This window comes from Panthera leo, chromosome D2 (genome assembly GCF_018350215.1).
Source record: "Panthera leo isolate Ple1 chromosome D2, P.leo_Ple1_pat1.1, whole genome shotgun sequence".
Classification (NCBI taxonomy): domain Eukaryota; kingdom Metazoa; phylum Chordata; class Mammalia; order Carnivora; family Felidae; genus Panthera; species Panthera leo.
Window position 1 is genome coordinate 62719895 of NC_056689.1, and position 26973 is coordinate 62746867.

Genomic DNA, 26973 nt, shown 5'->3' on the forward strand with positions numbered 1-26973 from the left:
AAAGTCCTTTTTAAAAATATTTATTTTTAATACCATTTGCTTTGTTAATGTATGTTCTGTGGTTGATCATACTGTGTGAGTTTCTTTTCCTGAAATGTAAGTCTCATTCAGTTGGTTCAATTTCTTCTTCCTTTTTAATATCTCAGAACTTTCTGTTGCTTATATTTTGAAACATATATTTTATTTCACTTTAATTATTTTGGTTCTCTTTCTCCAGGACATTTAGGATGTGTGCAGTAGACAGGAAAATCAAAGGAGAGTCATTATTTTTTTTCCCCTTCTAATCAGTTTTAACTCACTGAGCAAAGTGATATTAAAAAAAAAAAAAAAAAAAAAAAGGGCACCTGGGTGGCTCAGTCAGTTAAGTGTCTGACTTTGGCTCAGGTCATGATCTCACAGTTTATGAGTTTGAGCCCTGCATCAAGCTCTGTGCTGCCAGCTCAGAGCCTAGAACCTGCTTCAGATTGTGTGTCTCCTTCTCTCTCTCTGCCCCTCCCCTGCTCATGCTCTGTCTCTCTCTGTCTCTCAATAATAAATAAACATTAAAAAAAATACTGGAAAGTCTTACCCACATTATCCCTGAACAAGTATTTGGCAGTGTCCAGGCTCTTTTTTATATTTTTTTGCTGCTCTTGTTGAACTTATTTTCTGAACTTTGCCAGCTTATATTTTATCACTTTTGTTGTCCCAACGTATCTATTCTTAGCTCTTGTATTTCTACTTTGAAGTCTTCTCTTACAGAGGTAATCTCCTCATCATACAGGCTATTTTTAATCATAGCAGTATGGGCACAATTTTCATTTGCTTTCTGGAAGCAGATTTTTTTTTTCTGAGTCTGCTGTTTTTTCTGTCCCTTTCTCTCTCATTTTGCCATAGTATTTTATAATCCCTGCACTATTTTATTTTATCTTTAGGTTTTTAACCATTATTCATTTTTTTTATGACATGAGCTCTTCTGGACTATTTGAGGAGATTCTTCTTGGTGACAGACCAGAACTCTTTCAGCTTAACAAGACTCTTCTTTGTTTCTCAGTGAGGTTCCATATAACTAAAGATAGTTTGTCTGTGAATGAGTTCTTTACAAAAGGTAAAACCACCTGGCTGCTTCTTCATCCAGCCACACCTCTCCAGCTTCTTGTCATTAGTCAGCTCTAAGAATAAATAAACTGCCACTTCCTGGGCCACAGTCCCTAGGTTCCAAATAATTGATTGTTAGTTTTGCTCCTTGGGAAATGTCATCTTTGGAGAATGCTATTTCTCTAGCTTGATCTAAGATTTGTAGCTGTAGGCATTTTTGCCCTGGTGCCTGTCGGTACTCTGTTTGTTCTTCACTGAATTTGGCTTCCACATATATTGTGTTTCAGGGTTATATTTTCATTGAGTATTGAGTTTGTATTTTTATTTCTTGTTTTCCTTGTTGCTCTAGGGTGATTTATGAGAGGAAAAGGGAAGCACCATTATTACTTGGCTATTTAAAACCATTTATAAACCTTAATTATGTATTTTCTGAAATGTCACAAAAGCTTGCAAACTGATTTTCTCATTCCGAGACCAGCAACCCCCACCCCCAATCCATTCACAACACTACTTTCAAAGTAATTTATTTACAACAAAAATCAATGTTCCTGTCTTCAGTGGCTGCTCATCACCTATAGGTTAAAATCTAATTTCCTTAACATTGTCTACAAGGCCCTGTACGATCTGGATCCTGCATACTCCATTAGCTTCATGGGAATCCCCATATACCTTCCTGGTTATATTTTCCCCTCCCATAAACGATAAACCTGTTTGGTCTCCATACACACATCATGTCATTTGTTGCCTAACGTGCCTTTCTTGAGTTTCCCCACCTGCTTGGAATGTCCCTTTACTGGACAAACTTATCCTTAGATTCATCTTATGCGTTGCTGCCTGTAGAAAGTCTTCCCTGGCATCCTTGATCAGGATTGGACCAAGCCCCTTTGCTGACTACTTATCCACGTGTGTTATGTCTCCCCAGCCAGGTCTGTAAACTTTAAGAGGAACAAGACTATGTCTTATTCATCATTGTTTCTCCTGCACTTAGCATAATGACTGGTACTCAATAAATGTTTATTGAACTGAACTGAACTGAGAAGATAAGACACCGTCCTTATTCTCAGGGAATGCGGTTAGTTATCTTTTTAAAGCAAGGGAATCTTGTTTCCCCAACTAACAATATGAGACAACTTTGGGTAATTGCCAATTGTTCACTGCACTAGAAATGACCGTATGTAGGATGTCTCTGCATTTTTATAAAACTGCTGTCCAACAATTATCCATTATGTTATTCAGTACCCTTTTCATATTCATTCATTTAAATGTATTAAAATACAATCAGCCCAGTGGGGAACACAGACAGCTAAACAGTTATTATGTAGCATGATGAGAGCTGTGTTAGTGCAAAGCACATGTTGCTCTTAAAGCAAGTGGGGGGAGCTTCGGAAGGAGGGTCTGTGCAAGCTTTCCAGCAAGGGAGACTAGGAGTACCAGCTGGGTAAGTGAAGGCAAAAGAGCATTCCAGGCAGAAGGGAGGCAAGAATGAAGTTAAGAAAGTAAGAGAAAACAATGCCTGGGGATCTCTTTGTCCAAGGATAGGTGTAGTTATGGGAGGGAGTGAAGTGGCAGGACTGTCAGGTAGGACAGTCCTGGGGAGGTGAACCTTTTCTGTTCCCTTTCATTAAATCTAGGTAATTGCGCATTTCCCTCTTTGTAGTGCTAAAAAGCTCACAACTAAGTTTTGTGTCAATTATAGCAGCTTCCCTGCATCAAATTGTGTGTTATTATTCTTCCTTTTCTCCTCCACTGCTGACCATTTGTGTTTATGTGGCTGCTTTCCTTTATCTGTTTATCTGTCGTTATGGCTTACTGCTTTTGTTTTAATTATTGGAAGCCACCTCAGAGAAATGTCTGAAATCAGTGCGAGTTTTGAATCTTTCTTGCAGGGGATGGGTTTTGAAAATTGAAATGGGCATCAGGAAAGGCTTTGTGGGGAAGGCAAGATTTGGACTGCAGTGCCTAATGTCTATCTCAGAAGCAAGGAGAAGGCAAAGACGCCTCATTCTGTTCATGGAAGTAAAGCTGCCGCAGAAGGCTTTTGGGAGGGCAGAAACTCCTCAGAGCAGCAGTAGCTTCTCACTCCAGGGTTTAAACCCACAGGTTTATATGGGAGCAGGGCATCAGGCCATCAGGGTAGGTGGCATTCTGCCGACCCTGCCAGCAAAAGCTACTGAAAAGAATGATCTCAAAAGCTGTAGTGCAGGGAGGCTTGGGTCCAGCACGCCCCCTCATGGGTGACCTCTCTCGGGAGTACCGCTAAGGTAGAGCTGGACATTGAGAACTGTGTCTTTTCTGAGAGATGCTTGCTGTCACTCCACAGTTGGGGTCTCAAAGGGGAGCCTTGTACAGCCACATTATTTTCTTTGTCTGCAGTTGGAGCAGCTACATAACAATAGGAGGAGCATAAAGGACTTTGGTGGCTTTGGTTTTTCATAACTTTAAGGGGTCTGTCTATTCACTTGGATTTTCTAGTTTTGTAGAGTATTGGTATCTTTTATTTCGTTTTAGTGCCACCAGAGACATACACCTGAGGAAGAATCTTACGGAAAAGGACGCCAGTCCATCCCCTTCACTCTTTCTGGCGCCCCCCCTCCCCCCCCTGCTAAATGTGGTTCTTGGCAGTTTTTACATGGAGTCTTAGGTAACTTGTCTCAGGAGCTATGGAAAAATGGAAGAGGGTATCTGGCCCTCTTACCCCCTCCTTAAATAGCACACCTCAGCTTTTGTTTGTTCCGTATGTCAGGGTTCTTAATACTTTTTGCATCTGATGAAAGCAATCTGCTGCTAAGAAATGTTTGAAACTGCCAACTTTTTGTAGCACTGTTGGTTCCATGGGTCACAGGTCAGGCTTTTTGGGTGTGGACAACCGAACCATTCGGGATTCATGTGACATGGATCCATTTCCTTTCTCTGCAGATTAATAAATGTTGTGTGTGTGTTTAAGGCATAATTGTTTACCCATTAGTGAGTCATATACAAATGTATATGCACACATTTGAGAGTAAAGTTAATAACCAAAAACCCAGGTAACTACTTCATAATAAACTTCCCATTAATTGTGCATTAAAAAATTCACCCTTAAAAAACTTTGCCCTCCTAAAGGAAAGCTCCTCATGCCCAGTCATTTCTTTCTTTCTTTTTTTTTTCAACATGATTATTTTTGATCTGTATCTTGTGTGTCGTTGAAGGGTCCCTATACTACTCATGTGGCTCCTACAGTTCAGAAGAGACCCCGAAGGTTCTGCCTCACCTTTTATTTTTCTATTGACAAAGAGGTAAAGATAATCATCTTGATGGTTTTGCTTGAGGGGGCCTAGTGTTTGATCTCCAGCTTTCAGCCGAGCTGAAGATGTACAGAACACTGTGAAATTTGTTAATCTGTCAATGCCTTTTCTGGGCAGGGGGCCTGGGGGCCTGGGGTTTCATAGTGAAATCAGAAGGAGCTAATCCTTCCCAGAAGAGCCCTTGTTTTAATGGGAAAGCGTCTGCCTGAAATGCCTCCGTTCCACATGGATAAAAGAGAAATCGGCTTTCCTCGTAGGGGCAGGGGGAGAGAGATAAGTTGGTTTCTGTGTTCTGAGCCAAGAAGGTTGGAAATCCTGTCTTTTCTCCTTATGGAGTAGCTTTTCTAATGATTATCCTGGAAAATAGGTAGTTCAGCAGTGATAGCAGTAAAATCCCTTCAGTGATAGGATTGATACCCTGGCTATTAGGAGGTATGATGAAGAAACAGGAACAGAGCCCTAATAAGCCATTGTAAGAGATTTGTGTGTCTTTACTGAACTATGCAAAGCCTGGCCTCATCCTCCCTTCATGGCATGGGAGGTGGCCTTCAGTGTAATGAGGATTCATTTACTCATTGAATAAAGTTTTATTGTGAGTGCAGTTGTGGGGGGAAAAACCCAGTTCTAATACAGATATCTAAAACACAAGAGAAAACACTGACCGATCCATAATTAACATACACACACACTACATCTTCTAGAGGTGTAGATAAAGCAGAAAATTCAAAGGGAAGGTCATCCCAACTCTGCCAAATCCTTCTCAACGTCCACAACTAGACCAGTGTCAGTGTGGAGATCCACACTTTCAACTCCTGGTAATGTGTGGGTGTAGTCAGGAGAGAAGGCCCCCCTACAGCAAGGAATTCTGTGTGTGGATCAATGGCACTCAGAAAAGAAGTCCTAGGATAACTCCAGGGCTACAGTGAAGCCAGTCAGCAATTTGGACACAAGTTGCTGTTGTGAAGAGTTGAAAAGATGTTCTAGAAGTATTAGCAATTAACAAGTACTAGTAGCTAGGTAACAGATGCTTCTTGAGGTCCTTGATGTATGCCAGGTACACTGGAGCGTGGCAGAGGAAGAAGGCATTGTTCCTGCTCTCAGACAGTTTATGATTCAAGTAGCCTGTGGTTTGATGTGGGGCAGAGGACCCTGAACTTGAACACCTGGGTTGTAGTCGGGGCTCTGCCACCTTACCAGCCAGGGAACACTGGGCAACTCATTTGGACTTTCAGAACGCTCATCTTCTCATTTCTGGAGAATGGAATGATGCCCCTGGCCCTGCCTGAATTGGAAGGTTTTTGTGAGGATCAAGGGAGATAATAATGGCTTTGATATGCTTTGAAAACTACGGAACCCTATAAAACGCAAGGATCAAGAGATTAATCCGCATGCAAAAATCAGACTCGCTACGTTTGTGTATGCACATTCTCATTTAAGAGTTTTTATAAGCCTGTCATATAGAAGATTCATAAATCTTTTCCCCAAATTCATTTGGTAGTTATTCATGGATTCAACTCATGTTTCAACATATGTGCATGATAGAATCTTCCCACATACCTTCCATAGTGCTTCAAAGAAACCAGCTTCTAATGACAGCTATGTAACTGTAGATATTCTGGGGTTTAATTATCTTGCCAGACTCTTGAGTACCTTCTTGTAGCATGTTTGCCCCCAGCTCCCCTGGGTTTTGATAGTTGTTTAAGAACCTGGTTTAGGCACCACTGTGGGAGGTAGAAAAGCCTCTCTGACATGGCCACTCTAGAGTTATCTTTCTGAAAGAAAAAAAAAAAAAAAGCCCCGAGGCAGAAATTAATAGAGTGTAATTATTCAAAGAAAAACTATTTGGCAATATTTTAAATGATGTTAATTTGGCCTTAATGGGAGAGATTTGAATGTTAAATAAATAGCAATCTCATCATTAGGGACACATTTACAACACAGGAGTTTAAAGGAAAATGAAAGAGTTGCAGACACCATCTTCAAAAGAAATTCAATAAAGACATCTTCAGGTGAATATTCTTGAAGCGCTTTCAGAATCTTAAGTGAGTTGTTTTCAACAGCCAGCGCTAATGGAAGATCCTTAAATAGCATGTTGCTGGGATGTGTCTCCTGTACAGGCAATGATTTTAGTGGCTTGATGTAAAAGTTGCTGTTAGTATTTGAAATGCTTCCATGTACAAAAACAAATGAGCAACCTCATTGTGAAGGTCATGATGCTTAGTTGATCTTCGTGCTGGGCATCGCAAAGGTCCTATCTCACGTCCTTCTGGCTCCTGTTTGCTCCGCAGCTAGCTGTGCACACAGGTGGCCTGATGTCACCTTGCCTCAGCTGCACTGTGAACCTCTTGCTTTTTGTTCCGGGCTGATTCCTCCCTAAATGGGGTACTTATGAGAGACCCCTTAGCCATCCTGATGCAGGTACAAGCCTTGAGGTGCAAAGGTGTCAAGACCCTCCTGGACAATTAGACTGATAGGAGTCAGGAGCCAGTGGACACTCACTCCTCTCTTCCTGTGTCAGGAGGGCGATACTGAGCCTCGTTCTCTAGGGGTCTTTAGAGTGTCCCCAGTGGGGTTGGGCCCCAGTTACTTATAGTAATAACCAGTTGAGTGACACTCCCTGGGACGGCTTTTTCTCCCTCCTTGTTTTCCACTCTCTAGTTCTGCCACATCTGTTCCCTAGGATCATTTCTCAAACTCAAGCAAACAAACAGACAAAAGAGCCTCCCACAGAAAATAGCAAGTACTACCTGCAAAGAAGCCCTGGTCTCAGGCTCTACATTTCAAGGCAGATGGAACCCAACTCAAAGAAACTAAAAAAAAAAAAAAAAAAACCCTCAAATTTATGGAGTCCTTACTATGTATCTAGTATGTGGATAGATCGAACTATCCAAGAAAAGTAAAAAGAATCCTCTTCATGCCTATATAAAATTTCTCAATCCAAACGCCCAATCCCATCCCTTCTGATTTCTCAGGGACCTGGCTTTACCCATTATCCTTCTTCCCCTATCTCTTCAATATTCCTTCCTGTTTCAGACTTCCCATCAGTATTTAAATATTTTTAAATATCTACTATCCTTAAATTAAAAAAAAAACAAGAAAACTTTCTTTGAATCCCATGTTGCTGTCTATAAATGTCCCATCTTTCATTTGCAAGCAGATTTCTTAAGAGCTATCTATATTCATTGTCCCGTTTTTTCATTTCCTTCTCTTTAACCCACTTGAGACTGACTTGCTCCTTGTCCACTCCATTGAAATTACTTTTGCCAAGTTCATCAAAGATGTCTCTGAATTATATCTAGACAACACCTCTTGATAATTAACTTAGTTGACCCGTCTGCAGCACTGGGGTCTCTTGGCTGCTGCTTCGTTCTGGAAGCACATTCACCCTTGCTTCTTTGACAATGTGTGCTTCAGCTACTCCGCCTACTTCTCCAGCATCTAGCATCTTCTTCCTCTCCTAAACAGGTGCCTCTTCCTCTGCCTACCCTTGAAATATGGGTTGTTCTCAGAGATTTTCATAGGTTCCTCTTCTCTGTTCACTTCCTGTGCTCTCTGAGCAATCCTGTCTCATTGATTCTTACAGCGTGGCATCAATTACCATCCAGATGCTGATGATTCCCCAGTGTCTCCTGCTGAGACAGAGAGGCTCCAGGAGGGGCTCTTTATTTACAGAATGCCCATCAATCCTTTCGGCTTGGTGTCTTTTTGCTCCTTTCAGAGCTTTGCTGTGCATGTCCCTAATAAATGGTGACGACTTGTTTATTTCCCAGGAGATCTGCCGAAGCTCTGTGAAAGTTACATACTGTTATTTACTAGGCCAGCATAGCAAGGAATGTTTTCCCTTAATCTCAGCGAATTGTTCTGTAATTTGCCCCATATTATAACACAGGTATTTGCTTTTCTAGTAGTACATGGATGGGATATGTCTGGCCCCAGGGTGTCGAATTGTTTCCATTTTGTGTATCACCTTTGAGTAATTACTAATAGCTGCATAGAAGACTGTGTTGTTGTGCTTCAGTAGGAAAGACTGTTGCCGTTAATTAGTAGTGTCTCCATGGGCATGAGAAGGAAGAGTGGTGGCGTGGCGTGTATGCTGTGCAGTGTATTTTATAGGAAGGGTGGTGCTCATGGTGTTTAATTATCCGGGAGCCTCATATGATTAGGTGCAGCCTGTGAATGCTGGCCTGGAAAGTGGATATGTTGTCCAGGGGACCACAAGTGTTTCTGTAATTCAGCCCAAAAGAATGAGATCGGCCACACATCTCTCAGTCTCCTCCACTACTGGAAAATCTGTAATTTCCCGTTTCCAAAGCAGTGATGCTTCAGAATGCGGTTTCCACCTCGCCACACCACCAGTTATTACCCACCAGTCAGCAAAGTGAAACTGTTGTCACAGTTTATTTGTTGTGTCTCATGTTTATTTCATGCCAAATGCATGTCTGCTATGTGTGCATTTTCTTTTCTTTAATTCTACTTTAATCTTCCCAGGATCTTGGTGTGATGGATATTATTCTCTTTAGTTTTTAAGGGTGGAAACTGAATTTCAGAGAGGGTTAGAGAATCCCCCTTTGTCCTATAGCTCAGTAGATGGCAGGGTCAGGATATGACATCAGAGCTGTCTGGCTTCATAAGGGATAACAAAAGAGGACAGCGATCTGTTTCTCATTTCATTTTCCCAATTGGAAGATGTTTGCATTAGCACCGAGTAGCTGGTGTTCCCAGAAACTTTTCCGGATGACTGTACAGGTAAAAAAGAGGCAGCTGTTGTCCCATTCTTGGTGGACACGAGGGGCAGGAAAGCCTTACTCCCTCCTTGTTCAGTGGACTGTTTGTCAGGATCTGTTTCAATTTTGTTTCAGATCAGAAACTTTCTGCACCATTAACCAAAGAAGGGCTTAATGGGATTCAGTACAATGTAATCATGCCTGAACCTCTGAGAGTCGTCCCTCACATGCACTTAGAGGATTATTCAAACACTCATCACTAGGGTGCAGAGGAGGGGGAGTGGCAGCATGGTTAATCATAGTTACCATCCCCAGCTCCAGCTTTCTCCAGCCTTCCCCACTTACCATGTACCTCTTGCCATGAATTATCCAGTTTCCATTGTGTGTTTCTGGGCACAGCTTCTCTTGAGTTCCATTCTGGGGTACAGAGGAGCTACTGAGTCATGACCCAGCTGGGTCTCCCCATTGTCCTTCCCTTTCTAAGTCCCAGCAATTTCCCAATACCCCCTCTTCTAAAGCACAGCTCCCAGGAGGATCTCTTTTCTGGGGCCTTCTCCTATTAAAGATAATTGTATTGTAAAAACAACAGTGCCGATAATGAAGACAGTTGGGCTGTGGACTGAGAAGCAGACTATTAAACTCAGTCCTCTCCCCATTACCATTATAACGAGGATACATATCTATTTATTTCAGAGTTTCGGTTTTTACAATTTTTAATAGCTCTGCCTTTAACTCCATAGCTAGCTAATGGGGTAAACAAATGCTTTGGATTTCTGCAAGCAACTTTTAAGGATCTGATTCCGAAAGCCCTCATGGTCAGTCAGAACAAGGTCTTTTTGGAGTTTAAAAGTGGCGGAGCCATTGGCTGATCATAGCTTAATTTGATTGAGCACCTACTATGTACCCAGGGCTGTGAGAGGTTCTGTCTGAGACAGAAGTGTTGATCATTCATTCATTCATTCATTCAACAACCATTTGTTGAGCACTTGATATGTTCCTGTTATTCTCAACGAAGGGAATATATTGGTAAACAAGACTGACAATGTTGTCCTCGTTCTGTTTCAGACTAGGTGCGGTAGTGGGACTACATAGCCTGACACTCTCTCTGAGCAATGTTCAAAAGCTCTTGAGAAAGTGCTAGGCAATTTCTCAGAGTGAGGGAGATCCATGAGGCATGATATGATCAGAGATACTTTCCTGGAGAAGGCAAGGCTCAGGCTAGGTCTCCAAGCAGAGAATTGACTTGAGGAGCCTAATTGTCAGAGCAGCAAATGCTCTAAGGAAGAGACCCTTCCATGGCAGGAGACAGTTTGCCACCAGATGGGGGTGCAGGTTGGTGGGGGATGTGGGGGTGGGCAGTACAGCATTGCTAGATGTAAGTCTGTTCTCACCATTAACTCACTCGGTGACATTGGATCACCACCTTTCCTCCCTAGAGCTCAGTTTCCTTGTCACAAAAAGAAAGAATTGCATCCAAGAAGAGCTCTTAACCTTTTGTTGTTGTGGTTCTTAACAGTGGGGACTGCTTTTCATACAACCTTTCCAAGGAATTCCAAGATGCAAAACAGATACAAGGGAATGATCTAGTTTAAAGAGGGTCAGGGGCTATAGGAGCTCCCGTACCCACTCAGCCTCTTCTTCATCCATTTTGGACACTCCCAAGGCATCACTGTAGGATTCCCAAACTCCATAGAATCCAGTTGGGAAGGCAATGGAGTATATGATTCCAGAGTTCCCTTCTAATGGTGCAGTTCCAGAAGTCTGCTCACTCTACAGGATGCTCCATTTAGTTAAACATGGGCTGGTGACTGTTATTCAGGAGTATTTCCCAAGTTATTTCTTCAGTGTTGGAATGAAAACAAAAAATATTTAGGTTGCAGCCCATCCCTTAACAGAGTTGCTGAACTATCCTTTCCTCCTTTCCTTTCACATACATCTACTGAGGGCACAAGGTAGAGGCGGTACAATAGGTCAAAAATTAAAAAGCAAACAAGTAAAAGTTCCTGCCATAAGGGGGTTTGTAGTCTAGTGAGAGAGATAATACCTATGCAAAACAGTGAAGAAGAAAAATAATTACATGCTGTGATAAATTGATGACATAAACATAATAATTGATAATTATCAATTGATAATTATCAACAATTGATAATTGATGACATAAACATAATTGCAAGAGCCAATCATAGAAAAGAAGACACTTCATTAATTCATCTATTCTCTCAGTCCCTCAATAAATATCTCTGGAGTTACTATAGTCCACAAAGCATGGGACCCCACTTTGGAGATTTTGTAGCGAATGAGACAAACCCAGCCCTCTTCTCCTGGGAGTTTATGATTTACATGGATTCTCATCTCTGACAGTTATTGGGAGGCAAAAATAAAATAAGAGCATAAATTAGAAGAAAACTATGTGCAGACATGCCTGTGTGTGTGTGTGTGTGTGTGTGTGTGTGTGTGTGTCTGTGTGTGTGTGTGTCTGTGTGTGTAAAATATCTCCAGATTTTGCTTTTGAGATTGGGACATATGAAGTGATTTCATGACAGGTGCATCCACATGCACTCTTCCCTCCCCCTTTCTAAACTGGGAGTCAGAAGGTCTGAACAGAAATCAATCCCAGCAATTTATTTTTAACTTCTTTCTCCTTAGCCAGGATTGATTTTTGTCTTTGTGATCAATGGCACAGAGAATAGCTCCATGGCCTGAGCAGCTGTTCAAGCGCTTGGTCTGGTCGGCCCCACATCTATCGAGCAGAACATTAGAAGCCGATTATGAACGTAATAGAATGAAGATGTTTGAAGGATGGGCCTGATTACCCCTGCTTTCCTGGTGAGAGATGCCTGCAGGCAGGGGGCTGCGTTTGCAGGAGCCCAGGAGAACCATAGGGCAGGGGGGACAGGGACACACGCTGCCTGTCCCCAGTGGGCAGAAGCCAGAGACCGGAAGCCTGCAAGGACAGGGAGGCACTGGAGATTCACTTCTCCTCTGCCAGCCTGACTCCCTCCCTCCTTTCCTTTTTAGCTCTCTCTTTTTCTTCCTCCAACTATTTCATCTTTACTACACCAACTGCTATTAGATTTGGAACTGCAAGTGAAACATCTGTTGTGAAATAGAAAAAAGAAAAAAAAAAAAAAAAAGAAATTGATTGGCTTTTCCCTCTCCGGGCTCTTGGGCTTTCAAATGGTCTGTCTTTAATCTCCATTCTCTCCTTCCTTGTTTTTCTCTAATCCAGCGTGTGTGTGATGGGACCATGAACTTAGCCACTTCCCCTCTCCCTGGAGCCTTGCAACCTCTAGAGGCCAGGCAGAATCGCTTCCACCTCCTCCTCTGAAAAATGTTTTGGGAAGGGAGGCACACCTTGTTGAAATGCGCAGTGGTGATTCCACCACCCTACCGAACCCAATTAGAGTGGAGAATCTGCTTGCCGTACCCCAGGCCTTCTGTCCGATTCTCTGGAATAAACGCCTGCGGTTTTACTGCCTGCCCCAGGTGGCGATTGCTTCCAGATTGCAGGATGGAGAAATAATCAAAGTGCTGTTAATACGATTGTGTTTATTATTTCGTTCTGCTGTGTAATTGCTTCTTAGGTATTCTGTGTGTGCATGGGAGGGAAGGCGTGGAAGTGGTGGCTTCCTTCCTCTGAAACGTCTGGTATGAGTCCTTGTGGAGTTGATTGAACCTTATACGGAGCCCTTCTGTATAAGAAATACTGTGATTCTCAGCATTTCCTTACTTAAGATTTGTCCTTTAACATTCTTCCGTGATTTTTACCTCCTGGCTAATTTTCTTACTGCATAATCTGTAGTTCTTGGGGAGTCAACTTCATATAATAGTAAGAGCTAACACTTATTGAGTGGCTAGTGTGAGCTAGGCATAGTATTAATGCATTTGGGCATTATGACATCCTATGAGGTAAATCCTACTCTTACCTCCATTTCTCTCGGGAGGCACAGAGAGGTGAAGTCATTTTCCTAAGACCACACAGCTAGTAAGGAGTGGAGCATAGATTTTGACCCAGGCTGTCTGATACCAGTACACTTGTTCTGCTTTTTAAATGAGAGTCACAACCTAAATGTTCTTACATTTTGAGGCAATTGGGTCAAGAACAATGTAAGGGGCAGTTAAGTAAGAGCAGAAACCTTTAACACAAAGTAGCAGCCCACAACGTGTTTGTGGGGTCATTTAATGAGCACAAAATAAACTGGCAGCATAGAATCTTAGGATATAAGAGTTGAAGAAGATCCTTATGCCGAGGACACCAGGACCTAGGATGTGAAGGAATGAAGAACACAGAGGTGTGACAGTTTTGAGTCCCTGCTTTGTGTCTGGCACATGTTGGGCCTATATGTTGTGAGTGTGCCTTACCTGTTTGAGGATGAAACTGAGGTCCAGAAGCAGCTCAGTGCTTTTCCCAAAGATCCATAATAGCCAGTAGGGGTGAGGGAGGTTTGGAATCCATGTCTAGGCTCCTGATGCAAGGCTCTTTGTTAATTTTCCCAACAAAGAACTAAACAAAGGGCTGAAAAGTTTCAGAAAAATGAATTGCTGGTAACCCAGCTATAAGTCTTGAGTATTTTCTTGAAGCAGAACTATGTTCTTGATATGAACCACCTCTGCAAAGAGAAACAAATAAATAAATAAAATCTTAAAAAGATTATTGAGCAGTGTGGTGTAGACTTTTTATTGGAAATGTCAAGCAAAAATGAAGCAGAGTGTTTGTGTCAGATACTGCACAGAAAAAACACTTAATAAAACCTACACACACCCACTGTTTCTTGGCATTCCTCCAAAGCACCTCTTCTGGAACCGACCACCAGTGACCCGCCTTCTTAGATTTCACCTCCTGCAACCCCTTCAGATTTGCTGTGATCTTTTTCTTCTTTCAAGATCCATCCCCACCTTATCCCCACCTTTTCTTTCCATCCCTCCCTTGATTAAATAGAACACTTCAGCTACATCCTGGTTTCTCTAGTGTTCCATCCTCAGATCGATCATCCCATTCAACAAACAGAAAACATATGTATATGTGTGTGTGTGTGTATGTGTGTGTGTGTATGTATATATGCCAAGTTCAAATCCTCCGTGTGTGTGTGTGTGTGTGTGTGTGTATGTGTAATATGTGTGAGCCAAGTTCAAATTCAGGCTCTGCCACTTTGGAGCTGTATGTTCCTGTGCATGTCACTTTACTTACGAGTAAAGTGGAGCTGCACAGTGTGTGTGTATATATACATATATTTTATATATATATTACATTTGTATTCACTACACACTGATGTACATATATATATACTCTCTATATATGTATATACTTTATGTGCATATATATGTATATACTCTATGTATGTGTGTGTGCATGTTGTATGTGCACTGATTTTTTAGTACTTCTGTACAGAGCATGAAAACACGTGGAGTAAATTACTGTGGTTCTGAGCTGGTATTTCTCTCTTCTGTGGCGCATAGCCTTCACCCTGCTCAGGGTACCATAGCATTATGGTGTTCTATAGCCATTTGTACATCTTCTATGCTAGGCTTGTTTTTACAGAGAAATGGTGAAGTCCATGAGGTCACAGTCCTATGACTCCCATGGTACCTGATACAGCCTGGGCACAAAAGTGCTGAATATGTTTTGATAAATGTAACATATGGTAGAATTGGAGCCAGTATCCATAATGAGATGTGTAAACATGAGCAATGTTCAAGGAATAATGTGAGTTTGGCCAGACCTTTAATTAGTATGTGGAGTCAGCAGTAGGTGGGGAAGAACATCTTGTAATCTGCTTCTCTATTTCCCACAGGGAAGCACACTCTCTTATCGCCTCTGGTTTTCCATGTTGTGGTGTTGCCAAACACTCAAAGGATTATTTAATGTAAAATCACGACCCACTGGTGAAAACCCATGCAATTATCTCCACTTTGTGTTTTTCTGATCTTGACTCAGCACACACAGTCTGAAGCAGCCTGGCAATGTGAAAAAGGCCTGGGGTTTCAAGTCAGAAGTTCTGTGGTTGGCTTTGAGACTCACCATTTAGTAACGAGGTGACCTAAAGTAAGACCCCTTAATTCTAAAATGGGAATATACTGAGACCTTCCTCAAAGGGTTGTGCTCTGACCAAATGAGGTTCAGTCAAATAATAAAACTAATGCATAGAAGAGCATACCCTACAAATATTAATTGTTATGACATGGATGCTAAGTACTGAGAGAGGCTGTATAGTATCTTCTCTGTGTGGTCATTGTGCATGAGAGCACGCAGTGCATCCAAAGTGTGAGCACAGAGCTTGACTCTCCAGTGGTGGTGCTTCTGCTGGAGGACGAGAGCAGCACGACATGCGGAGTGCAATGGTGAGGCTCCAAGTAGCAGGTGGCATTTCACAAATATTCATGGCTCTCTTGGGGAGGTGGCAGTGTTTCTTGAGAAAAATCTTGACAGATGGCTTAAATCTGTCCACTGCTGTCCCAAACCTCACTCATGAGGCACGCAAATCCCATGTTGGCGAAGTTTTGCCGTCATATCTAGCAGCCCACACATATTTCCAAGACCGTCTGGAAATCCCACGTCCCAAAGAAGCATCCCTGCTTAGCTAGAAAATTAATGACTTTGTTTTTTATGCCCTTTTATGTTATGTAAAATATCTTGAGCATATCAATAAAATTAATCATTCTTTACGTGGCTCTATATGCCTGCCATTCATCTTGTGTGGCTGAATACACTTCTGTTCTATATCTCTGCCCATCCATTTCTTGCTTCTCTTCTCACATTCCTTATTCCCCATTGGTCTGTGGATAGCTATAGCCTAATTGGGAAATTTCAGTGCCCCCACACAATCAATAGATTGGGTATTTGGATCATCAGCTTGATTTCGGTCTTAGTCTGTTCGGACCGCTGCAGCAGATATAGCATATAATAGAATCTTATGTACAGATAACAGAGTATTTCCCACAGGTCTGGATGCTGGGAAGTCCAAACTCAAGCAACCAGCAGATTTGGTGGCTAAAGAGAACCCACTTCCTAGTTCATAGACACATAGTAGAAAGGGCAAATGGAGCTTGCTGGGGTCTCTTATAAAGGCACTAATCCCATTCATGAGGGTTCCACCCTAATGACCTAATCACCTCCCAAAGAGCCCACCTCCAAAGACCAACACATCTAGGATTAGGTTTCAACATAGGAATTTTGGGGGAAAACAAACATTCAGTCTATAGCAATTTCCCAGTGCAAATACTTCTAAGATCTTTGGGTTTTTAGGTACATACCACAGGTCACTTATAATATTCTCATCGTTATAGCTGTAGAACACTTTACAGTTACATGATAGCATTTTGTTATCTCATTTTCTTCTCCCTAAGAGAAGGGTAATTATTTTCTCCCTTTTTATGGAACAATAACCCTGAAACTCCAAGAGATTAGTTACCATGCCAAAATTCCCTGTCTGATACCTGGCTAAGCTGAAATTAGAAAGACAGATGTTCTATACACCAGCACCTTACACCCTTCTTCTCCTTTCCCACTATTTTGTTTTTATTTTCTAAAATTCTGGAATAGTAGAAAAAAAGACAGAGGCTGGTGTTGGCCTGGGAAGATTTCAGCCAATGAATTGGCCTCATAGCATCTACCTGTGCAAAGGAAACAGGTGACGTGAGGTCTCAAGTTGAAGAGAAAACTTACATAAGGGTAGGAAGATGATAGAAGCAAGTCTCCTTGTAATATCTGCTCTAGCCTCCTCAGTCCCATCTTTTACAAAATCATATTAAACTCACAGTCCACAAGGAACAGGACCATTCCCTAGAGATGAAGGAGCAGATGTTTTGGTAATGAGTTTTAACATGTTTCTTTAGAGGTTCCATGAGTAGTGATTTTTTTCTTTTTTAATGAAGCTCTGGGACAAAGTAGATGGACTAGGTTTTAGCTTTTAGCTGTTATTATATTGATCTTGAGCATCTTGATACTCCCAACTTTTGTGCTCCAAGACAACAATTCAAGTCCATATCTGTTCTTTTTTATTTCTACACTTATCTTTGCCTTTTTATATCCCCACCCCCTGCAAAAAAAAAAAAAAAAAAAAAAAAAAAAAAAAAAAAAAAAAAAAAGAAAAAGAAAAAGAGGGAAAGCAAAGGACTTTCATCCTGAAGGGTCTTATGGGAATTCCAAGAACTTCTTGTCCTCCCTCTAAGTCATGAAAGCCAGAACACAAAGATAAAGCTTGCAACCTTTAATGGTTCAATCTCTGGCACAGACCATGTTGGCTTTGTGGTCTCCATAGGTGTCTTCTCCATAAAGTCATCCTGCCTGAGGGCAACAAGAAGAATTTCAGTCCTCTATCCCTGACCAGGTGCACAATGTGGCTAGCCCAGCACTTCCTGAAGCCTCCAGTTTGTATATATAAACTGCCACTATGGTCATAGTCAATCCCCATTAGGCCCCCACGATGTTATACTGGTGCAGGTCTCTGTACCTCTAGCTCAGCAGGGACAAGTCATATACAATGAGCATTTACTGTGTGCCAGCTTTGGGGCTAAAGCTCTTTACATGGTGTTCTGTGTTTACTCCTCAAAATAACATGTTAATAGGTTGTACTGATGTCTCCATTTTCTAGAAGGAAAAATTGGGAAGGTTAAATTAATTACCTGTCCAAAGTTACCAAACCAGCAAGTGGCAGAAGCAGAATTTAAACACAGGTCTAGGATCCCAACCAAAGTAGTAAAATGCTAAAAAATAAGAGGAAGAGTCCTCTTTGAAAATATGTAATTGGAAACTTATCAAGTCCAGATCCTTTACTGTATTTGACAAACAGGCTCAGAGTCAGGCATGCTGATTCCTCTTCTAGTGCTGTGTGTGGTGTAGACACAAGGTCTTTATCCCATGCTTTTCTAACTCACCACCTTTTCTCTCCCTTACTATCATTCCAAATGGGCAGTGAAGGTTCCAGGGAGTTTCTTAGTAGGGTTGGGGAAGGTGGCAATTGTTTATCAATATGTTTTGGCTGACAAGTGTGCTGGCAACCTCAGTATACATCTCCCCTCCAACACCTCCCCTACACCACACACACACACACACACACACACACACACACACACACACACACCAAACTGAGAGAACAATATTGGCTTCAATGCCAACTATCTTACTCGAAATCCGTTCTCAGTGAGGTTATTTTGGGGCTGTTATGTTAGGGTCCTAGTAAAAGATTTTATTATGTTAGGGGCCCAATAAAAGATTTTATGTGCAAATCTGTTTCAAAGGAGTTCAACCTCAGCACAGTGTATGTGTAGTAGGTAATAGACCCACTCTTTCTAGAAACAGGCAGATAAAACTGCATATTACATTAATATCACACAGCCTCCAGGACATAAAATGAGCAAACACCAGTTTGACAAACACTAAATTCAACATCAAATGGTCTAGCAGAGGAGACAACTTGCTGGTAAGATGCTGTGTTATTCCAAGTGCCATCTCACAGTTTTGATTCAGACACGTATTGTGTTGCCTTAGCAAAACATTTTTGGAAAATGAGCTTAGGGTGGCAAAGTCAACATAACCTGCTGTGCAGGAGCCCTCAGGGCCCTCCCGATGCTTAGAGCAACTTCCTGATGAGACTTATGGCTCTTTATCAACTCTTGTGGTCCAGCAGTCAGCATCCTGCTTCTTTGTTCTTGAAAGAGAAATGTGATCTTTGAAGGAAGTATGTAGGTGGAGAGGAAGAGAAAGGCCTAACAATGTCAAGATTTATTTCAAATAATCTGAATAGAATTAATGAGCAAAGAAATTGGAAAAGTTAATTGTGCATCCTAACAACTGTGTGGTTCACTTTTGTTTCTTTAAGGAGGAAGAAGCACTGCAGAGGCTGTGTGGGAAGTCACTAACATGTACCTGGAGAGGTGGCCACTCCTCTTGCTTAGGCTGGTTATTCACATTGCGTGGGGCCAGCAAGGTCCTCTAGTCGACACACCTTCTAAGTGCCATTTCCTTCATTTCTTGTGCAAGCCCAGTTTGTTTCCACTGTGGCCCCTCCTAGTCACAAGTTGCAGGAGCAGCACTGTTCACTCCAGTCCAACAACAGAGCAGTGATGTCTCAAGGCTGGGAAACTATTACGATCCCTCACATAAAAGGATCTGCTTTGTTGGCAGGCATCTTACCTGGGAAATTTGGAAGTCAAGTGACATGGGATCCATTCCCCACCCCAGAAGTTTGGAAACCTGACACAGCCTGAAGGACCAGCATGGGCTTGACAGTCAGATAAATTTGAGTTCAAATTCCAGCTTCACCATTTACTTGCTGTGTGTCTTTGAGTATGTTGCATAACTTCTGCACCTGTCAATTTCTCACCTGAATGTAAGAGAGAAGGCCAGTATGTACATAGGGACAGTGCTTGGCATGTAGTAAAGACTCAGAGAATGTTATGCTATGAATATTTATGCCTTGTAGGGTACTAATAGCTTCACTAACAATCATCATAGTAGTAATTAATAGTGTGGATATTAAATAATATCATGAATGTAAAGCATCCAACATAGTAGACACTCAAAAATGTTCATTTTTGCTTCTCTTTTTAGATTACCATGCCCATTTATGAGTTCTAGAGATATAAGTTTTCTTCTATCTATGGCAGAAACAGGCTCAACATACTCAAGGCCCTTTGGTTCCTTTTTCTTTTTTTTTTTTTTTTTTTTTGGCAGATTTCTTCCTCTCCTCCAGGGCAAGCCATCATCTAAAAGCAAGGAGAAATGAAAAAAAAAAAATAATAAAGGATATGTCAGGTTAGACTTGGTTACAGCAAGAATGGGAACAAGTCAGAAGAGATAGATGTATTTAATGGCCAGTGCATTTGTCCAAAGGAATCATTTTCACTGGCCAGGAGCCCAATTAAACCTGTAAAATGGAAATCCAGAAAATCAGATTAACGAGCCAGTCATTAGTGAGGAAAAGACCCAGCTAATTCAGTGTTTAGCATGACGGATGGGCCCAGAGCAAATAATTGGATGACATTCATCATATGTAAAATAAAAGGTGTCACTGAAAAGGAAAGTGGTAATAATCTCTGGGATTTACAATGCCAGCAGATTTGCTTGTAAGGAAGAGAAAAGTTCATCAAAATAGATTAATAGTCGCTAAACTTTATTCTTTTCTTGTGTGGTTGCCAGAGAGCTGTGCAAATAGTATTGGAGAGGCAGCAAATGCATCAGCTTGTATCATCCCAACATTGTGAGGATTTTGCTCCCAAGGAGGAGTGCTAGAGATAAGTTCCTGCAACCATCTAGAGGCTGGGTGGGAATGGAGAGTTCTCTACATCCATGGTTTAGTCACTAAATAATGGAGGAAATCAAACTCAAAAGCGTCTCTGGTTGAGCTCCTTAATCCCCACAATTTGTTATTCCGTTAGTCAATAGGTATTGAGCCCTGCTCTGTGCCTGACATTGTGGGGATACACTTATTCATAATTAAGGGCTCGGGCATAGGCTGGAGTCATAGATTGTAACAATCTCGTCCTGACCTGTGGAGGCTCTGTACATTATATAATATGTAATTAGACTCAAATGAGGGATGGTGTTTAAACTGCTTATTGTACCATTTTCTATGTAACAAGGTTTCATTGCATGGTAGTAATTATCAATCTTGTTTTTATTACCTCACCCCTTCTCTTCTATGAAGACATCATTTTTAAGATACGTCATCAATGCCATCACAGATTTTCTGGGAATATGAAGAATACTAAACATATATACATGTGCCAATTACAGAGATTTTTATATGTTTCTTAAAAAATAAAAATATGTTTCCTTGGAGTCAGGAAAATGTATTGTTATAGCGAGGTAAGATGAATGGAGACCCTTCTCAATCACAGGAGGAGGAGAACAGGTTTAGAGCCAAACTTTGCCAGGTTCCAATTTGTCTTATCTTGGGCAAGTCAGTCAGTACCTTATAGTCTCTGAAAGGTTGTCATGAGAATTGAATTAGATAATTTATATAATGGCTACATGCAGTTCTGGAACATGGTAGATGAACTCAATCAATGACCGTTGTGTCATTACTCTTATTATTACGTATTCACTAATCATTTGCCACAAGACCAGCACTGCCTAGGAATCAGGGAGGTTGCAACTGTATAATAAGACATGGAGGGAAGATTATAGGAATATGTGTACCATCAGAAAAAAATGTTGAAAGGGCTGTAGAAATAGGAAGAATAGGGTTGAAAAGTTGAGAGGAGAGAAATTGTAATGAACTGGTGGCATCCAAAATCCTTCCATGATCTCATAGGTGGTACAGTGACGTGAAACCATCAGTTGGCTATCAGTAGGTACAGAGAAGGATATCACCAGGACAAAAGCATAACTGCAGGAGTCGTCTTGGTATCACTGGAAGATTTTCTGATATCCTTGGAAGTGGGAGAACCTCTGGGCTCCTGGGGCTTTATCAGCCCCTTAGTAGTTTGGACCATCCCCTTGTGTATCTGAAGTGTAATCTCCATCTTTGATTACTCAAGCACAAAGTCTCCCAGGTTGTATGTGTGAGCTTGTGAGAGAGAGAATCTGTGCTTGTGCAGGGCTGTATCAGGAATGGCTAGACTGAGTTCCCGAGTTGGTGGGGTTGATCACCCTAACGAGGGGACCACTCTGTTCTCCTTTGGCTCTTGGTGATTTGGAAACCGCAAGGGACCCAGTGCAGTTCTATGGTGCTTATCAGAGGCTTGGCAATGCTCTCATCTTGTTCCCTCGGGAGCCCACTGGGTCTTTTTAGGAGAACCTTCTTTTCATTGCTGAGCTCTGGCTGGCATTCACTGACAGGACTAGCCTACTCTGATGCCAGTTTCCTTCCCCAAGGCAACTTTGGTGATGTTCAGGGTGTCCCAGAGAGAACTGTCTTTTAAGCATATGATAAGTGACCGGAGCATATATTTTGGGGTTTAGAAACTTCATCATTGTGTATCAAGTCTCCTTTGGGGTTATGGAAGACTTGTAGAACTAGATAGTGGTTATATAACATTGCAAATGTGCTAAATGCTACTGAATTGTACACTTTATTTTTTATTTTTTTAATTTGAGAGAGAGAGAGAACACAAGCTGGGGAGGGGGCAGAGGGAGAGAGGAAGAATCTTAAGCAGGCTCCATGTGTAGTGTGGAGCCAGACTTAGGGCTCAATCCCATGACCCTGGGATTATGAACTGAGCCAAAATCAAGAGTCAGATGCTTGACCGAGCCACCCGGGTGCCCCAAGAATTGTACACTTTAAAATGACTAATTTCATGTAACAGGAATTTCCCCTAAAATAAAACTTTATCATCATTGTCAACACAAAATGAGGACAGTAGCTACATCTAAGAGGGAGGCAAGGGTCTCAGGACAGGTGCAAGGCACAGAGTCACAGAGGTGTATGTCAGTTGTCATTTGAAGTTCTGGTTCTGACCTGCTTAGAGTGAGTCCCCTAAACCAGCAGCATTTGCATCATCTGGAAACTCATTAGAAAAGACAATTCTTGGACCTTACCCCAGGCTGATGAACTCAAAGACTCTATAGGTGGGACCCAGCAGTCTGAGTTTTAAACAGCTTTTTAGGTGATTCTGATGCAGCTAAAGTTCAAACACTACTATTCCAATTCTGAGGTTGACAGGTATACATATGTTGGTTTTATAATTTATAATTAAAACACGAATTCAAAAAGATAATATGCACCCCTATGTTTATTACAGCCAGATTCTGGAAGTAGCCCAAGTGTCCATCAGTAGATGAATAGATAAAGAAGTGATATATATATATATATATATATATATATATATATATATATATATATAGCGTATATCTATATATATCTAAAATATATATAATTATATATATATATATATATATATATATATATATATATATATATATAATGGAATATTACTCAGCCATAAAAATAATGATATCTAGCCATTTGCAACAACATGGATGGATCCACAGGATATAATGCTAAATGAAATAAGTCAGAGAAAATAAATGATTTCACCCTATGTGGAATTTAGGAAACAAAACAAATGAAGAGGAAAGAAAGAGACAAACCATAAAACAGAACAAACTATAGAGAACAAACAGATGTTTGCCAGAGGAGAGGTGGCTGGGCGGACAGGTAAAATAGGTGAAGGGGAGGGGCACCTGGGTGGCTCACTGTGTTAAGCATCCAACTGCAGCTCAGGTCATGATCTCACACTCCGTGAGTTCGAGCCCCGTGTCAGGCTGTGTGCTGACAGCTCGGAGCCTGGAGCCTCCTTCAGATTCTGTGTCTCCCTCTCTCTGACCCTCCCCTGTTCATGCTGTATCTTTCTCTGTCTCAAAAATAAATAAACATTAAAAAAATTTTTAAAAAAATAGGTGAAGGGGATTAAGAGGACACTTATAATGAATACTGAGGAATATATAGAATTGGTGAATCACTATATTATACACCTGGAATTAACATAACACCTCATTTTAACTGGACTGGAATTTAAAACATAAATAAATGAAATGAAACACACAAATAGGATCAAGCAAGGACTAGTGGTGACTGTGTGTTTAGTACCAAAGATTACATTTTAATCTGTTCTATGCAGTTGAGATTTAAAAAGGAAAAGACTACTCAACAACTCATTGATCTTAATATGTGAACACCCCATCTCTAAGCCAGTGCAGCACAATATAGATTGAGAACGGATGTCTTTATCAACAAACAAAAACCCAAATTAAACAACAACAACAAAACCCCAAAGTCCTGGAATACAAAACATGAATGGCTCTAATGAGGAAATAGAGATGTAGGGATAGCATTGAACAGTGGGGACAAAATCAGTCTCTCCTCTTGATTCACAGCCTGTCTTTGCACCGAGTTTTTTACAAGGTTCTGCCTCCCCACAGACTCTAACATTTGCTCCACCTGGCAGCTTGCGCTGTCTGCTTTGTGGGCTCCCAATCTGTGCAGAGCAAGGGGGAGCTGTGGGAGATGCCCTCTCTTGGATGGGGAGCGATGGGTGGCTTTCAATAGGGGTGTGACATTTCTGCTCCCTGCACCTCCCGCTGTGGATGGGCGCCACGTTCCGACTGGATTGGGAGGGCTGGCCCGTCTCCAGCAAGTGCTTGGTGAGAACAGAGTGGGTGCCTCCAGTAATTGCCTCCTCAGCACAGCAGCCTGGTTGCTATTGTCGTCCTGCTATTTTCTCTGAACAGTCTATGGTATCTTCTCTTGTGAATATTAATTCCCCCCAAGTTAAGACGATTGGGCTGACAGCAGCCATCTGCAGAACTGTGCCATGTTGGCAGGACTTTTCAACAAGCCCAGGCCAGACCATTTCTTGAAGTGGTTTCCAGACTCTTCTAAGAATCCATCCTTCCCAAGTGAGATGATTACAGAGTTTGACTCCCCCAGCTGTCAGATAGCAGAGCTGGGACTCAAACCCAGGATTTCTCACTTTCCAATCTAGAGTTCTTCCTCTGAGCCTTGATTCCTTTAAATAACTTGCATGTGAAATGGACCAAAGCATACCTGCTTAGTGCATAGATTTGTCAATAGGAAGGAAAAAAATGTGCTCAGATCAGAAGTGAAATTAATTTCAAAGTAACAAGAGTTTTTGAGCAATAGTAATTATTTAGAATCAGAAAAAAAAATTCATTTCACAATCATGTCATGACTGCATTGGATTAGAAACTTGTTTTTTAAGGCAGAATAAAGAGATCATGGGTACATCCCATGTAATGGCTTCTGTTTTCTAAAAATACTTATTGGGTGTGTATATATGCAGAGCACAGTGACCAAATAGAGTCCCTGCTCTCATAGAAAGTGTCAACCATTGGGAAAGACTGTTGTAATTGCTCATTTGTGGTCTACGTGCCATGACATGGGAGCAACTCAGTGCTGTGTTGCCAGCAAGGGTTATTCTCTAAAAGGTTATCACAAACCTATTGTGGCTGGTGATGGAGAAGCTAGTACTTTCAACTTGGCCATGACCCCTGGCCCAATCTGACCCCTGGCCCCATCTGACTTCTTTGTGTTTCCCCTGTGATCCAGGTAACAACTGGTGGAAGAGCCAGCTACTACGTGTCCTATCGAAGAGAGGCCTTCGCCCAGATAAAGCTGCCCAAGTACTCACTGCCCAAGGTATGCACAACCTCTGTCCTGGGTCCTGCCAGACAAAGCAGCAGGGAGAGGCTGCCATATTGGGCTCTGGGGAGGTTTGACTTCTGCCTGGGAGACAGCTGGCATTCAGCCTGACATACCACTGCTGGGGTCTGGCCTCTGCTTATGTCCCCAAACATGGGTTCTGTATTCCCTTTTCAGTAGGTTATACAGGCAAGAGCTTTGATTCCCTATGTCTCAAACATCCTGTATGGGACTGGAACCATTTCCCAGGGGCCGTAAGGAAAGGAGAGCTAGTATTCAGTCTCTTCTGGGGGTTCCTTCCTCTTGCAAGGGCCTTACTGCCAAATAGAGGGACAGGCTCAGAAGGGCCTAGGCAGGAGCCCAGATACGTGGGGTGTGTGTGTGTGTGTGTGTGTGTGTGTGTGTATGTATGTGTATACACATATACAAGTGGTGGAACTGGAAAGAAAGCTCAGGGCTTCTAGCTCAGAAGCTCCATTGCCTTTTCCCCAGTCCAGCATGGCCCCCTGTTTTCTGCCTCCTCCCTATATAAAAAAAAATATATATATATATATATATATATATATATATATATATATATATATGCATGCATAAAGGTGCACATGTGAGTCTTGTGGTGCTCTTGCTTCTGTCTGCATTTTAATACTAAATATAAATGCACTGCCTGTTTTCTGCTCCCTTCTGCCACTATGAGCAGTTAAAATAGGAATAGTTTACTATAATGTTAATCTCAGATAATGGCATTTTAACTCCTCTATTGAAAAATTATAAAACTTACCCTGTGGGCTCCATCCCTTGTGAATGATGGCTTCTGGCAGAAGATGGATCTTGGAGCCTGAATCTGAACATGGACAGGATGCAGTTGCATCACCTACTGTAGCTGCGAAAAAGCCAAGTCTCTGGGTGGACACATATCAGATGTAAAGGGTCTGTAGGCTGGTGCTGGGAAAAAAGCTAAGTGAATACAGAGGTGGGAGGGATTATGGAATAAGAAGGTGGGTAATTGTCTACCCGCTGGTTGTTTTATTCATGCATTCATTCATATATGCATGCTCGCATCCATTCATTCATTTGATCCTTCTTTTATTCACCCACTGAACTGTTGTTTCTCCCATTTAAGCTTTTATTCTGTGCCAGGCACAAAATTAGCTCTGTGGATAAAATAGTAAGTAAGCCGCAAATGGTCCCTACCTTCATGGAGCTTATATTCTGGGAGAGAAGAGAGACACTGAATAAGCAATTGTAGGTGTAGGGAGTGTTAGGGGGATAGAAGCTCAACGCCATTGTGACATAATAAGTGGAGCTTACCTAAAATGGATAGTGAGGACAAGTGTCCTAAAGACAGTCATGTTTAAGCTGATTTAAGAGGGTTAAGGAGTCAACCCTGCAAGCAAGGGTTGGGAAGCCAATAGAACATATATGCATAGGCCCTATTTTAAAAGAGATAGTATCATTCTTTCAACAAACTAAGACACCATCTCAAGAGACTGGGTTGCAGAGAGAGAGGTGGAGAGGCTGATGAGATGAACAGGGACTGTATAAAGTAGCCTGAGGAACCATGGGAATCAATTTCTCATTTTTCTCTACCCTCTCTGTGATGGGTTTGAGTGGGACCATTATATAGCTTTGTGGTTGCAGGGTGTACCCATCCGATGGTCTAAACCCAAGCAGGAAAGTGGTACCCTGCTCGCAGAAGATGAGGAAGGGGAAGTTCATAATCATGCTCTTTCTGAAGGAGAAAGACCCCTTGCAGTCACTTGATGATTTCTATGTATTGGAGCAGGA

General features: G+C 41.7%; 1 protein-coding gene and 1 long non-coding RNA gene across 10 annotated transcripts in view; one reads left to right on the forward strand and one right to left on the reverse strand.

Annotated features, from left to right (window-relative positions):
- The window catches only part of SORCS3 (sortilin related VPS10 domain containing receptor 3), a 590282-nt gene that overhangs the window by 451763 nt on the left and 111546 nt on the right, over positions 1-26973 (forward strand). For all 9 annotated transcript variants that reach the window (XM_042908251.1, XM_042908252.1, XM_042908255.1 and 6 more), the window contains one exon: positions 25096-25185. In XM_042908251.1, the coding sequence (XP_042764185.1) occupies positions 25096-25185 (90 nt within the window). The remainder of the gene's footprint in view (positions 1-25095; positions 25186-26973) is intronic.
- On the reverse strand, positions 19596-26452 carry LOC122202076. The gene is made up of 3 exons (XR_006194447.1): positions 26380-26452; positions 25967-26142; positions 19596-19789 (listed from the first exon to the last, which is right to left on the reverse strand). It is a non-coding gene; the product is annotated as an uncharacterized LOC122202076 (long non-coding RNA).